Source organism: Leiobunum rupestre, chromosome 4 (assembly GCF_980474605.1).
Source record: "Leiobunum rupestre chromosome 4, qqLeiRupe1.1.hap1, whole genome shotgun sequence".
Lineage (NCBI taxonomy): Eukaryota > Metazoa > Arthropoda > Arachnida > Opiliones > Sclerosomatidae > Leiobunum > Leiobunum rupestre.
The window spans coordinates 9,192,665-9,208,305 of record NC_143387.1 but is presented as its reverse complement, the minus strand read 5'-3'; the positions used below and the strand labels follow the sequence as shown (position 1 = coordinate 9,208,305).

At 35.2% G+C, this 15,641-nt stretch overlaps 2 protein-coding genes across 2 annotated transcripts; both read left to right on the top strand.

Moving 5' to 3' along the window:
* Positions 1-3,295: 3,295 nt before the first annotated feature.
* On the top strand, positions 3,296-4,062 carry LOC149946016 (uncharacterized). The gene is made up of 2 exons (XM_090170707.1): positions 3,296-3,644; positions 3,737-4,062. The coding sequence occupies exons 1-2, from the start codon at positions 3,296-3,298 to the stop codon at positions 4,060-4,062; spliced, it is 675 nt and encodes a 224-aa protein (XP_090026833.1).
* A 1,793-nt stretch (positions 4,063-5,855) lies between these two features.
* On the top strand, positions 5,856-6,622 carry LOC149946015 (uncharacterized). The gene is made up of 2 exons (XM_090170706.1): positions 5,856-6,204; positions 6,297-6,622. Exons 1-2 carry the CDS (start codon positions 5,856-5,858, stop codon positions 6,620-6,622), a joined length of 675 nt encoding a protein of 224 aa, XP_090026832.1.
* Positions 6,623-15,641: the final 9,019 nt, after the last annotated feature.

Here is a 15,641-nt window from a genome sequence, read left to right as displayed (position 1 = left end):
GGCCTACTGAAAATGAGATTTTTACTGACAGAAATTTTAGATACCGTTGATACGCGATGTGGCTATTAGTCCAATTACTTTAGACGTAACTAAAAGATACATACTATTAAATGAGCATAAATAATATTTAACCAACTATACCCTTATCCCTAGGGTAGAAACTGTATGGCTGGCCTTTCCGGGGCCCCAAACCTGGCTGTTGGCCCTGGGCTGTAGCCCATGCCTTAAGACGGCCCTGTTCAGAAAGCGAAAGGGTTTCAAACAGTCATTCGTTTACGAACAATGTTGGGGAAAAACGTTGTTAACCATTCGGACTCAACCAGGGCTGTCAGAAGTTGCGCAGTTTATTTGCCTCTTCCCTTAAGTGAGAATGTGAAAATGATACCAAAGAATTTTACCTGCTGTTCATGAATTAACAACTTTGCCGCATGGTTTGCCTACAAAGCAAAATTAAGTATGGAAATCCTTGTTGAACATGCAGTTAAAATTAACCCGCTGTATAGAGATATAAATGTGTGTGAAATTAATGAGGAATTCCTTTATGGAAGTACAACGGATAATGATATAGAAATTATCTTAAATGATAATGCTTTACTTCGAAGAATATCTTTATCTGAACAGAAAGAACTGTGTGACCACTACTCTATACACCCAGTAAATTGCAAAAATCCTAAGGATATTTTGGATGTTATTTCAAGTGAAAAAAGTTGTAGGAAGTGGTTTAAGTATTTGGGATAAAAACCTCGATTTAATGTACTTCCCCGGTCTTTTCCCACGTGGTGATTATGGGAAATATTCTGAACGACCATTTGCTTAGTTGTCGGAAGCTGAATTCCGTCTTCAAAGAATATTAAATAGATAGGAGATTTTCTAAGAATGAGCAATACCTTTTTCACCTTCTTTATGACAGCGAAATCAAAGGTCTGTCCAGCAGCATTGACCATATGTTACGGGTGAGTGGGAACAAGAATCTTTCCGTAGATATGTTTGTTAATCAAATGGGAAGTAATGACAAGGAATTAGAAGCTTATTTGTCAGCGTGCATGCAAAATGTGCGGGGAACCCAAGAATATTGGTATAAGGGTTGTGGTGAAGTTAAATATATGTGTTTTAATTATGGTCCTACGTGGTTTATTACTCTTAACCCGGCAGAATATGATTGGCAAGAATTGCTCGATCATTTAAAATCATTTTATCCATCAACTGAATTAGCTTCAAACATTAGGGTTGGTAAACTGTGCAATAATGATCCAGTGGCCGTTACAAGACTTTTCATAACCGATTTAAAGCTGTCTGGCCAAATCTTATTTTGGAAAAAAAAATCTGATTTTGGGAGAAGTGGCTCATTTTTTTTTGAGAGTGGAATATCAGAGCCGTGGTGCACCTCATATCCATTTTATTTTGTGGATAAAAGATGCACCGGGAATTGGCAAGTCGTCAGATGACGATGTTTTAATCTTTATATAAAAACATATCACGTGTGCGTTGCCCGACAAGAATAAAAATCCAACTTTGTACGATTTAGAATCGAAGTACCAATGGCACAAGTGTAATCCAACTTGTTTGAGGAAAAATAAATTTGGAGATACCTCTATTACACGTTGCCGTTTCAAATTTCCAAGATAAATTACCAATAAAGTTGATTCTACTGTAAGTCACCTTGTCTCTGGAAAATCTTCGAAGAAGCTTTATTCACTACCTAGGACGAAGGTTGAAATGCAAATTAATGACTACAATCCTGTGTTGCTTTTGACTTTCAAAGGCAACATGGACATTCAGTTTGAAGCTGATGAAAAGATGGCCATTGCAAGTTATATCACTTCTTATATTACTAAGAAAGAAAAATCAGATAAAGAAAATTAATGGAATTAATTATCCAACAAAGATCTTCGTGGTCGTCTTTGGGCGTTAGGTTTAAAAGCTATTTCGCAGAGAAATTGGAAGCTACGAAGCAGCCGATCGTTTAACCCATCAACATTTGTATGGGAAATCTGATTCGTTTGTATTTATCAATACTACCACTTAAGATCATCGAAAACACTTGCTAAAGCGACACAAAGATTTGCAAATTCTTAAAGAGAATGATCCCGAAGACACATGTTTGTATGACTGGTCGAGGTTCTACTATCGTGTTCCAATAAAGCCTACCACAAAAAGACCGGCAGATGTACTAGAATTGAAAAACAATAATGGTTTTGTTAAAATTATGGTAAAACCTTTTTTAATTCAGCACCATGATCTATACAAATCTGAAACAGAGGCTGATCAATTTTACCATAGTATGTTAATGCTATTCTCAGGGCCGGATTAACCAATAGGCCGATTAGGCCTGGGCCTAGGGCATCAAGCCTACAAGGGGAACCAAGAGGGTTCGAAAAAAATAAAAGTACAAAACTTTAATCATTTGCTTTTCACGAAATATTTTCCGGAGTAATTTTAGTAAATGCGTCCACCCCTATGGACCAAAAACTTTGATTGTCACATTCTCTGATGGACTGCCGTCTAGCCCCTAACGACATACTAAATCTGCCAGCAAAATGAATTTTCCTTCCATTTCTCAATTATAAATTGAGGAAGTGCCTAGCTCGCTTCGCTCGCTATTGAAAATTAACTTTGGCCTAGGGCCCCATAAAGTCTTAATCCGGCCCTGGCTATTCTTACCTTGGAGGGAAGAAAATTCTTTATTAAGTAATTATACATGTTTTAAAGACTCTTTTGAAGCTCATTTGCCAAAGTTGAAAGACATGATGAAGTATCATGAAAAGTTAAGTGCTTTACTAAAAGCTGAAAAATCTTTGGAAAAAGCGTAAGCTTAAAATACACCACATATTTCTAAAAATAAATTTATGGAAGATGCTGCCGATAACCCTATTGAAGGCAGAGAAGTGAGAGAAGCCGAAAATGCAATGGAATAAATTAAAGCAGCTCTTAATGAAAATTTGATATTAACTCCCGAAAGTCTATTCAGTGAGCTTATAGCTTTGCAAGAAGATCAAAGAGTTACACTTCTGCGGTGCAAATCCTTCTGATGAAGGCTTATATGTGTTTGTAAGTGGATATGGTGGCACTGGAAAAAGTTATTTGCAGTCATTTTAAAAATAATTTAGCTGTAGCTTTAACAGCACCTAACGGGTTGGCTGTGTGTAATATAGAAGGTGTAACTCTGCACAGATTATTAATGTTACCCGTGCAATGAGGGAAAATAGCAAAATATCATAAGTTGGGTTCCGAAAGTTTGCAAGTAATGCGAAACTCATTCAACCTTGTAAAATTGTTAATAATTGATGAAATATCAATGGTCTCTTCGGCTTTGTTGAGCTATATTCATTTGAGACTTTGTGAAGTAACGGGCGAAGAGAAATATTTTGGTGGTATTTCAGTCTTAGCTTTAGGGGATTTGTTACAATTACAGCCTGTCAAGGGTGACCCAGTTTTTTCTACTCTAAGTCACCAAGAGGCGAGAAAACTTATTGGTTCAGTTGGCGAATTTAATTTATTCAAACAATATTTTAAGTTTGATGAATTGACAATTAACAAGCGGCAAAAAAGTGACCACGCTTATGGAGAAATGTTTGCTAGAATACTCGTCGGTGAAGTTACAGAGCCAGATGTCAAAGTGAACACACGTTTAATTCCCAAAGCAAGTAATGTGAAAAATATTGCAAACTATTATGATAAGTTATGCCACGAAAGAAAAGACCGGTTTGTTTGTTACCAACCAATAAAATGTGCGAAGCTATTAACAACATAATGCTTCAAAAATGTAACAATCCTATTTTCGAAATACTGAGTGTCGATAAAGTCCATGGACACCAAGAAATGCATAAACACGTTAAAGATCAGTTAAAGAAATTGGAGAAAAATGTTTCTGCTACAGCAGCTGGTTTGGATTATCGACTTTTGCTTTGTATTGATGCTCGAATAATGTTAAGAAGAAATCTAAATATAAAGAAAGGTCATGTTAATGGAACCATGGGTACGGTGAAAAGCTTTATGGAGAACGCAGATGGCGTTATTTCAGAGTTGATGGTTTTGTTCGATGGCGTTGCCCGACAAGAATAAAAATCCAACTTTGTACGATTTAGAATCGAAGTACCAATGGCACAAGTGTAATCCAACTTGTTTGAGGAAAAATAAATTTGGAGATACCTCTATTACACGTTGCCGTTTCAAATTTCCAAGATAAATTACCAATAAAGTTGATTCTACTGTAAGTCACCTTGTCTCTGGAAAATCTTCGAAGAAGCTTTATTCACTACCTAGGACGAAGGTTGAAATGCAAATTAATGACTACAATCCTGTGTTGCTTTTGACTTTCAAAGGCAACATGGACATTCAGTTTGAAGCTGATGAAAAGATGGCCATTGCAAGTTATATCACTTCTTATATTACTAAGAAAGAAAAATCAGATAAAGAAAATTAATGGAATTAATTATCCAACAAAGATCTTCGTGGTCGTCTTTGGGCGTTAGGTTTAAAAGCTATTTCGCAGAGAAATTGGAAGCTACGAAGCAGCCGATCGTTTAACCCATCAACATTTGTATGGGAAATCTGATTCGTTTGTATTTATCAATACTACCACTTAAGATCATCGAAAACACTTGCTAAAGCGACACAAAGATTTGCAAATTCTTAAAGAGAATGATCCCGAAGACACATGTTTGTATGACTGGTCGAGGTTCTACTATCGTGTTCCAATAAAGCCTACCACAAAAAGACCGGCAGATGTACTAGAATTGAAAAACAATAATGGTTTTGTTAAAATTATGGTAAAACCTTTTTTAATTCAGCACCATGATCTATACAAATCTGAAACAGAGGCTGATCAATTTTACCATAGTATGTTAATGCTATTCTCAGGGCCGGATTAACCAATAGGCCGATTAGGCCTGGGCCTAGGGCATCAAGCCTACAAGGGGAACCAAGAGGGTTCGAAAAAAATAAAAGTACAAAACTTTAATCATTTGCTTTTCACGAAATATTTTCCGGAGTAATTTTAGTAAATGCGTCCACCCCTATGAACCAAAAACTTTGATTGTCACATTCTCTGATGGACTGCCGTCTAGCCCCTAACGACATACTAAATCTGCCAGCAAAATGAATTTTCCTTCCATTTCTCAATTATAAATTGAGGAAGTGCCTAGCTCGCTTCGCTCGCTATTGAAAATTAACTTTGGCCTAGGGCCCCATAAAGTCTTAATCCGGCCCTGGCTATTCTTACCTTGGAGGGAAGAAAATTCTTTATTAAGTAATTATACATGTTTTAAAGACTCTTTTGAAGCTCATTTGCCAAAGTTGAAAGACATGATGAAGTATCATGAAAAGTTAAGTGCTTTACTAAAAGCTGAAAAATCTTTGGAAAAAGCGTAAGCTTAAAATACACCACATATTTCTAAAAATAAATTTATGGAAGATGCTGCCGATAACCCTATTGAAGGCAGAGAAGTGAGAGAAGCCGAAAATGCAATGGAATAAATTAAAGCAGCTCTTAATGAAAATTTGATATTAACTCCCGAAAGTCTATTCAGTGAGCTTATAGCTTTGCAAGAAGATCAAAGAGTTACACTTCTGCGGTGCAAATCCTTCTGATGAAGGCTTATATGTGTTTGTAAGTGGATATGGTGGCACTGGAAAAAGTTATTTGCAGTCATTTTAAAAATAATTTAGCTGTAGCTTTAACAGCACCTAACGGGTTGGCTGTGTGTAATATAGAAGGTGTAACTCTGCACAGATTATTAATGTTACCCGTGCAATGAGGGAAAATAGCAAAATATCATAAGTTGGGTTCCGAAAGTTTGCAAGTAATGCGAAACTCATTCAACCTTGTAAAATTGTTAATAATTGATGAAATATCAATGGTCTCTTCGGCTTTGTTGAGCTATATTCATTTGAGACTTTGTGAAGTAACGGGCGAAGAGAAATATTTTGGTGGTATTTCAGTCTTAGCTTTAGGGGATTTGTTACAATTACAGCCTGTCAAGGGTGACCCAGTTTTTTCTACTCTAAGTCACCAAGAGGCGAGAAAACTTATTGGTTCAGTTGGCGAATTTAATTTATTCAAACAATATTTTAAGTTTGATGAATTGACAATTAACAAGCGGCAAAAAAGTGACCACGCTTATGGAGAAATGTTTGCTAGAATACTCGTCGGTGAAGTTACAGAGCCAGATGTCAAAGTGAACACACGTTTAATTCCCAAAGCAAGTAATGTGAAAAATATTGCAAACTATTATGATAAGTTATGCCACGAAAGAAAAGACCGGTTTGTTTGTTACCAACCAATAAAATGTGCGAAGCTATTAACAACATAATGCTTCAAAAATGTAACAATCCTATTTTCGAAATACTGAGTGTCGATAAAGTCCATGGACACCAAGAAATGCATAAACACGTTAAAGATCAGTTAAAGAAATTGGAGAAAAATGTTTCTGCTACAGCAGCTGGTTTGGATTATCGACTTTTGCTTTGTATTGATGCTCGAATAATGTTAAGAAGAAATCTAAATATAAAGAAAGGTCATGTTAATGGAACCATGGGTACGGTGAAAAGCTTTATGGAGAACGCAGATGGCGTTATTTCAGAGTTGATGGTTTTGTTCGATGGCGTTGCCCGACAAGAATAAAAATCCAACTTTGTACGATTTAGAATCGAAGTACCAATGGCACAAGTGTAATCCAACTTGTTTGAGGAAAAATAAATTTGGAGATACCTCTATTACACGTTGCCGTTTCAAATTTCCAAGATAAATTACCAATAAAGTTGATTCTACTGTAAGTCACCTTGTCTCTGGAAAATCTTCGAAGAAGCTTTATTCACTACCTAGGACGAAGGTTGAAATGCAAATTAATGACTACAATCCTGTGTTGCTTTTGACTTTCAAAGGCAACATGGACATTCAGTTTGAAGCTGATGAAAAGATGGCCATTGCAAGTTATATCACTTCTTATATTACTAAGAAAGAAAAATCAGATAAAGAAAATTAATGGAATTAATTATCCAACAAAGATCTTCGTGGTCGTCTTTGGGCGTTAGGTTTAAAAGCTATTTCGCAGAGAAATTGGAAGCTACGAAGCAGCCGATCGTTTAACCCATCAACATTTGTATGGGAAATCTGATTCGTTTGTATTTATCAATACTACCACTTAAGATCATCGAAAACACTTGCTAAAGCGACACAAAGATTTGCAAATTCTTAAAGAGAATGATCCCGAAGACACATGTTTGTATGACTGGTCGAGGTTCTACTATCGTGTTCCAATAAAGCCTACCACAAAAAGACCGGCAGATGTACTAGAATTGAAAAACAATAATGGTTTTGTTAAAATTATGGTAAAACCTTTTTTAATTCAGCACCATGATCTATACAAATCTGAAACAGAGGCTGATCAATTTTACCATAGTATGTTAATGCTATTCTCAGGGCCGGATTAACCAATAGGCCGATTAGGCCTGGGCCTAGGGCATCAAGCCTACAAGGGGAACCAAGAGGGTTCGAAAAAAATAAAAGTACAAAACTTTAATCATTTGCTTTTCACGAAATATTTTCCGGAGTAATTTTAGTAAATGCGTCCACCCCTATGGACCAAAAACTTTGATTGTCACATTCTCTGATGGACTGCCGTCTAGCCCCTAACGACATACTAAATCTGCCAGCAAAATGAATTTTCCTTCCATTTCTCAATTATAAATTGAGGAAGTGCCTAGCTCGCTTCGCTCGCTATTGAAAATTAACTTTGGCCTAGGGCCCCATAAAGTCTTAATCCGGCCCTGGCTATTCTTACCTTGGAGGGAAGAAAATTCTTTATTAAGTAATTATACATGTTTTAAAGACTCTTTTGAAGCTCATTTGCCAAAGTTGAAAGACATGATGAAGTATCATGAAAAGTTAAGTGCTTTACTAAAAGCTGAAAAATCTTTGGAAAAAGCGTAAGCTTAAAATACACCACATATTTCTAAAAATAAATTTATGGAAGATGCTGCCGATAACCCTATTGAAGGCAGAGAAGTGAGAGAAGCCGAAAATGCAATGGAATAAATTAAAGCAGCTCTTAATGAAAATTTGATATTAACTCCCGAAAGTCTATTCAGTGAGCTTATAGCTTTGCAAGAAGATCAAAGAGTTACACTTCTGCGGTGCAAATCCTTCTGATGAAGGCTTATATGTGTTTGTAAGTGGATATGGTGGCACTGGAAAAAGTTATTTGCAGTCATTTTAAAAATAATTTAGCTGTAGCTTTAACAGCACCTAACGGGTTGGCTGTGTGTAATATAGAAGGTGTAACTCTGCACAGATTATTAATGTTACCCGTGCAATGAGGGAAAATAGCAAAATATCATAAGTTGGGTTCCGAAAGTTTGCAAGTAATGCGAAACTCATTCAACCTTGTAAAATTGTTAATAATTGATGAAATATCAATGGTCTCTTCGGCTTTGTTGAGCTATATTCATTTGAGACTTTGTGAAGTAACGGGCGAAGAGAAATATTTTGGTGGTATTTCAGTCTTAGCTTTAGGGGATTTGTTACAATTACAGCCTGTCAAGGGTGACCCAGTTTTTTCTACTCTAAGTCACCAAGAGGCGAGAAAACTTATTGGTTCAGTTGGCGAATTTAATTTATTCAAACAATATTTTAAGTTTGATGAATTGACAATTAACAAGCGGCAAAAAAGTGACCACGCTTATGGAGAAATGTTTGCTAGAATACTCGTCGGTGAAGTTACAGAGCCAGATGTCAAAGTGAACACACGTTTAATTCCCAAAGCAAGTAATGTGAAAAATATTGCAAACTATTATGATAAGTTATGCCACGAAAGAAAAGACCGGTTTGTTTGTTACCAACCAATAAAATGTGCGAAGCTATTAACAACATAATGCTTCAAAAATGTAACAATCCTATTTTCGAAATACTGAGTGTCGATAAAGTCCATGGACACCAAGAAATGCATAAACACGTTAAAGATCAGTTAAAGAAATTGGAGAAAAATGTTTCTGCTACAGCAGCTGGTTTGGATTATCGACTTTTGCTTTGTATTGATGCTCGAATAATGTTAAGAAGAAATCTAAATATAAAGAAAGGTCATGTTAATGGAACCATGGGTACGGTGAAAAGCTTTATGGAGAACGCAGATGGCGTTATTTCAGAGTTGATGGTTTTGTTCGATGGCCATGCTGTTCAAGAGAAAATTGAAAGAGTTAAGGTGAAGTTTGAAATTGTCACAAACTTTTTTGTGCAAAGATTTCAATTTCCTGTGATTTTAGCGTATGCAGTTACTTTACATAAGAGTCAAGGTATGAGCACAGATTGTGCTATGATAAACATAGGAACAAGTGTTTTCCAAAGTGGAATGGCTTATGTTGCTCTTTCTAGAAATACATCGTTAGATGATCTTCATTTACTTGATTTGGACCCTTCCAAAATATACGCCGACTGGAAAGCTATAATAGAATATAATCGACTAAGAAATGAATTAAGGAAAGTTTTGCCACAAATTAAGTTGATACATAGGAAGAAAAAACCATCAAATGTTCATGCATGTACAGCTGTTTCAGCTGAAATAATCAACGAAACTGATAAGTGTAGTGAAGCTGGAGTACGTTATAAACCTTTATTTCCAAGCCTTCGATATGTAAGAATCCAATAAGTATTCGGAATGAAACAATGCCTATTACAGTGAAAGCCTTTCTAAATAATGATAATTCGTGCTACGCTATATGCATTTTACAAGCTTTGTTTCACGTTCCCGAGTTTATAAGAAATATTCAAGAAAAAGTCATATCTCCGGGGCCAACATCTTGCGCATTGAAAGAAATATTATTTGGGCGATCAGATATCACTATCCCTCATTTGCGAACTATTAATGTTAGAAGAACGCTTGATAATCGATTTCATGGCATCAACCAAGAGGATCCTGTGGAATTTTTAATTGATCTTCTACAAAAACTTAAAAATGAAAACGTCCTAATTGATAATTTATTTTTACGTCGCATTAAATATCAAGACAGATGTCCAAATTGTTCTCCAGATGTAGTTCTGAACCACATCCCCGAATAGGGTTATGTATACATCGTAAATGTACTTGCCGACAGATCCAATTTAAAATTTCACGATTTTTTGGGCCATTGGGAATTGTTTGTGATAAAATGCGTTCATTGTCAAAATGAATCGAAAGAACGTCGCTTGATTTTACATTTTTCTAGTAAGTACCTTTTCTTAAATTTGGCGAGGTTTTCTCTTAGAGGTACTGAATGGTTTAAAATCCACACTCCAATTAAAGGATTCGTTGCTGACAAAATAAAATTAATAGCATAAGTTTTAAAACCAAAGCTGCCGTAGTTCATTTGGGATATGATTGCGACGGTGGTCATTATATTGTTGCTTTAAGGAACCCAGGGACTGGATCTGGATGGACATTGTGCGACGACAAAAAAATAACTCAAAGAAAAAGGTTTTTTAGTAATTTAATTGACGTGTATTGTTTACTTTTAGAAAAAGTTTGATTTTTTTAAGAAAAACAATTTTCTTTTAGTTTGTTAAATCAATCACAATACAATTCTATGTACGGATAATAGGTTATATTTACTCATGAAGGTTTAAGACATTATTTATATGCTTTTTTTTATTAAAACGGTAGAACGGGTTGCAATGTAAAATATCAAGTTTAATCATGAAGTGTTTTAACTCTATATCTATAATATATATCATTTAAATTAACCGCATAAGAAATTCATAGACAACGCCATTTAGTGTAATCATACTGACCATCACCCCAAACCTTCATTAGTAAAATAATGTTGAAATTTATGTATTAGTACAATATGAATTGCAAATAATTTATTAAAGGAATTTAAAAATTGGATGTAGTCGTTTAGTAAGCTACATTTAGTTTCGAGATATAATTCACTCAGTTAGAAAAAGAACAATATACTACTATAGTAGTTTTCAACAAGCTCTCTATAGTTAAATTATTTTTTGACTATCATTTTTCCGGAATTCGTCGAAAATGTGCACACTGTGAGCAGTACTAAATCGTGTACTACATACACGTTTTCTTACAAAAGCGAGCTTGCTATCGCTACTAGCGACAAAAAAAGGAAATAGTAATCCACCATAACGATTCTTGGTACGCACTCGCTTTAAATTATTTTAAATAATTTCTTCCGACTTTTTTAAAAGTTCGCTATTATTTGAAATGGCTAAAATTAGACTTTATTAATTAGTTATGATTTATTTTATTTTAGGGTTAATTAAATGAATTACATTGTTTTATGTTTTAGCTTTATTTTGGCCTTTTTTGAAAGATCCTGCAGTTATTTCCCTTTTAGATTATAAATATAATTTTATATTTTTTATTTTGTAAATGGAAACTGATTGTTTAATTTATTCTATTTTACACTGATATCAACATGTTTTATACAATTATTTTAGATGATAAATGAAAGATAGTTTTAGAATTCCTGTTATATAGGACCATTTAAAAGGAAGTTAAAGCGAATTGTAAATTTGCTATTTGAAACTGTCGGATATATGTAAAAAAAAGAGGTAACGAAACAAGTTTATCCATCGGAACAGCGGCGTCAACTAGCAGTGCTACAATCTGGAGCTAAAGGAAAGAGTGAACTTGACGCAAATGTCTTCGTCAAGAATTTAACTATAGAAACGATACACTCATGCGGCTGTTGGGGACCAAAGAATTCGGCAGAGACCACGAAAGAATTCTCTTGGTCGGAATAGTGGCGTATTCCTTAACTATTGTGCAACAACCTGGAGCTCAAGGACAAGAACTAACTTGACATATTTATCTTCGCCAAGAGTTAAAGCATAGAAAACAAACACCCAAGCGACTGTGGGGATCAAAGAATTCGGCAAAAACCACGAAAGAATTATCTTCGGCGGAATAGTGGCGTATTCCTTAACTATCGTAGAAAAATCTTGAGCACAAGGACAAGAACTAACTTGATATATTGTTTTCATCAAGAGGTCAACGATAGAAACCAAACACTCATGCGGTTGTGGGGGACCAAAGAATTGGTCAGAGACCACGAAATAATTCATAACAGAAGAATTCGCGAAATCGATTAAATTTATCAGTTTTCCTTATTATAGTATTTTAGAAAGCGTAGCTAAATTAAAAGTAAGCAAATGACCAACCTTCAGTTACATTGATCACGATTTAAGGTGCAACTAATATTTGGTAGATATTCTATGGCAAATTTCAGGCAAATTAATATCCAGTTCTAATATATACATTGAAAGTATCGAAAATTTAGGGTTTTGCCGAAAAGAGGCATCTACAATTTGTATAAATATTGTAAAAGCTACAAAAAATCAAAGGGTTTATTGAAAATGTGGTTCATTCTTTTACATAATTGATATATTTTCGTAAATCAAATAAATTTTCCATAAATAAATAAATAAAGAAACTAATAAATTTAAGTTTAAATTTGACTTGTTGAATTAATTTATATAAAGCTTAGTGCAACACATTTCTTATTTATAGTTTTGTATTTACGGAGAATTTTCCCGCGTTTATTTTTGATTTTATAAACAGTTTGAGAACGTTTTAGTTAAACCAAGAAGGTATTTATTTATTTATATTTAGGAAGAATGATTATGTCGCGACAATCGGCGGGCACGTTGAGCGCCTTTTCTCCCGAATTGTGCGGGGGGAAGACAAAACGTTCCCGCGAATATTCCATCGTGTCGAGTGACCTCAATTTTACGGAGCCAATGACTATTTAATGTATTTTAAGCGGAGGAGCGTACGGGGGGGGGGGGGCAACGGGTGTATTAAGAGCAACGTTAAAAAACGTCTCGAGATATTCATTCTCCCTAGGTATAAATAAATACATTCTTGGTTAAACTCTGAATTTCAACCATTAATGCTCATCCAAGATGTACATGTATTCACTCTTTTACGCGCTCACCAAATCAGTTTGTTAATTTGTTTATAATGTACAAATTGTCTTGAAGTGACCAATTACAAAAAGAGAAATGAAATAAAAATTGATAACATGCTACTTTTAGTTGTTTATTATTTTAAAGATGTAATTTTATTAGGTGTTAAAAATTTAAGTTCGGCTTGTATATCTACATTATATTTCTTCAAGTGTGTACTTCAGTATGTATGTCTCATTAATAACTTTTAAACGCCGCTAGATAGCGTGCTAAAATTTTCACCACGTGCTCGGCTTTTTTTTTTATCTTAACGTGACCATTATGACCTCGCTGTAAACTTCCATGCCTAGGCTGCCAGTTCTTTTCTTGCCGATAAAAAAGAATGCTGCGCTAAGGGGGTTACTTCTCTGAGACGTGTACCTCTCCCCAGGCAAAATGCTTGTTCTAAATTAAAAGGTTCTAAATTTAGAGAGTACACAGACAAATAATAGTATTGGTATAATTCCCTTATAGTATTGAAGAAGGGGCATATATAATATGAAAAAGCTCAGCTGCGCTGAGAAAAATGGGATATATAGCTACCCTTTTATCGGTTCACTACGGCCAAGAAGGGAAAGGTATTAGATTATTTGGTTAGTAAGGTTTTAGGAGAGAACTAATGACGTAGCGTGCATTTCTGCTACCCGGGGCCCATCGATGTTAAACCATTAATTTGCCCCCCCCCCAACTATTTTCCAGGCCGCCCCTTACTTCTAAGCCGCCCGGGGCCATTACTCCCTTTCCCTCCCCTCCACGCTACGCTACTGGAGAAAACAAAACTTTCTCATGTAACGTTAAATTAGTTACACATTAATTTGTTTCCAAAGATTATTAAAACTCAATGAACGTCCCAACACCAACGTACAAAAATGTCCTACTAGCATTACATTTTTCGTTTTCGGGCTATATATATCTTAATACCTTTTTAAGATCGCTGTGTTGAAGCAGCTAATAATAACCTTTTTGGTATAAAAGTTAGAGAATATTGAACAGTGTAATGAAATAAATGAAATTTTTTAATGATCTCCATCAATGTTTTAAAACTAATTCCTGTAGATTACTGTCGAACATACCAAATATATCTTCGCTCTGAACTAAATACACTATAAGTAATAACCAAACGTATCTCTGTTATTTGCCTTCCAAATTCAAGTGTAAAATTTTTATACAAATAATTTTCCGCTCAATACAGAGCCGCTCTTAATTGAGCAAAATATGCCAAGTGGGTCGGAACAACATTTCAATCAACCTGTCCATTAGGAACAACATTTCAATCAACCTGTCCATTGGGAACAATATTTCAATCACCCTGTCCATTAGGAGCAATATTTCAATAAACCTGTCCATTAGGAACAACATTTCAATCAACCTGTCCATTGGGAACAATATTTCAATCAACCTGTCCATTAGCAACAATATTTCAATCACCCTGTCCATTAGGAACAATATTTCAATAAACCTGTCCATTAGGAAAAATACTTCAATCAACCGGTCCATTAGGAACAATATTTAAATCAGTCTGTACATCGGGAACAATATTTCAATCAACCTATCCATTAGGAACCATATTGCAATCAACCTGTCTATTGGGAACAATATTTCAATCAACCTGTCCATTAGGAACCATATTGCAATCAACCTGTCTATTGGGAACAATATTTCAATCAACTTGTCCATTGGGAACAATATTTCAATCAACCAGTGCATTGGGAACAATATTTCATTCAACCTCTCCATTAGGAACAATATGCCAATCAACCTCTCCGTTGGGAACTATATTTCAATCAACCTGTCCATTGGGAACAATAGTTCAAGGGCTCGTAGTACCCATACCACACTGAAATTAACATATTTTTCTTTAAAACCCCAAAATATCACGGTGCAGTTGGAAAATTCAACTTGCAGTGGCTCAACAAATTGAGTCTCAACTATCCAGAAGAGGAAAAATCGGAAATTGTCTTTCCCCCGCCCGTAAAACGTTCAGCGTAAACATTCGGCCAATGAAATTTGTAAACAACACTGCGTTAGAGTGTTTAAAGGGTAGCTGCGTTCTCCTTGTGTTTGGTGCTCCTAGTTTTAACCGGGAAATTAAAATTCGCTAGATGTCTTGGGCCTAAGGCGGTGCCTTGGGTATTAGCTTGGCTGATGATTTTTATTATTATTATTATTGTTACTCTTAGTGTTATTATTAAATCAGTTGGAATTACGTTAAGGTCTGCAACCGAAACCAAATTTAAGCAAATGAAAACAGGAGTTTATAAAACCATAATTGTACGCAGCTACGTTATCGTATAGGTTTGAATAATGAGCATCATTTTCAAACGGTTAAGATTTAAACAAGGAAGATGATTTGTAAACAATTGATCACTCTCACTCCGTGCAATACGAGAGCAAAGACTCTCAATTATCAAACAAAGTGAAAATGCTTGTTGAAGTTCAGTTACTAGACGAGTTTAAAGTTTAAAATCCGCCCGGGTATCTGAAAACATTTTTTGTAAATATTTTCCTATCACCCATCTAAGATTTCGCACTTTGACGCTGTAAGCGATCGTATACGTAGTCAAACTATAATTTGAAGTGTTGATAAAATGTTTTACTAATAACAAAGAAATGATTGAACACTTACCCAAAATGGAGATTCGAATAAACCGTTCAAAGTCGCCAACATCGTTTGATGTCGCATGTCCTAATGAACGAATTTCAAATA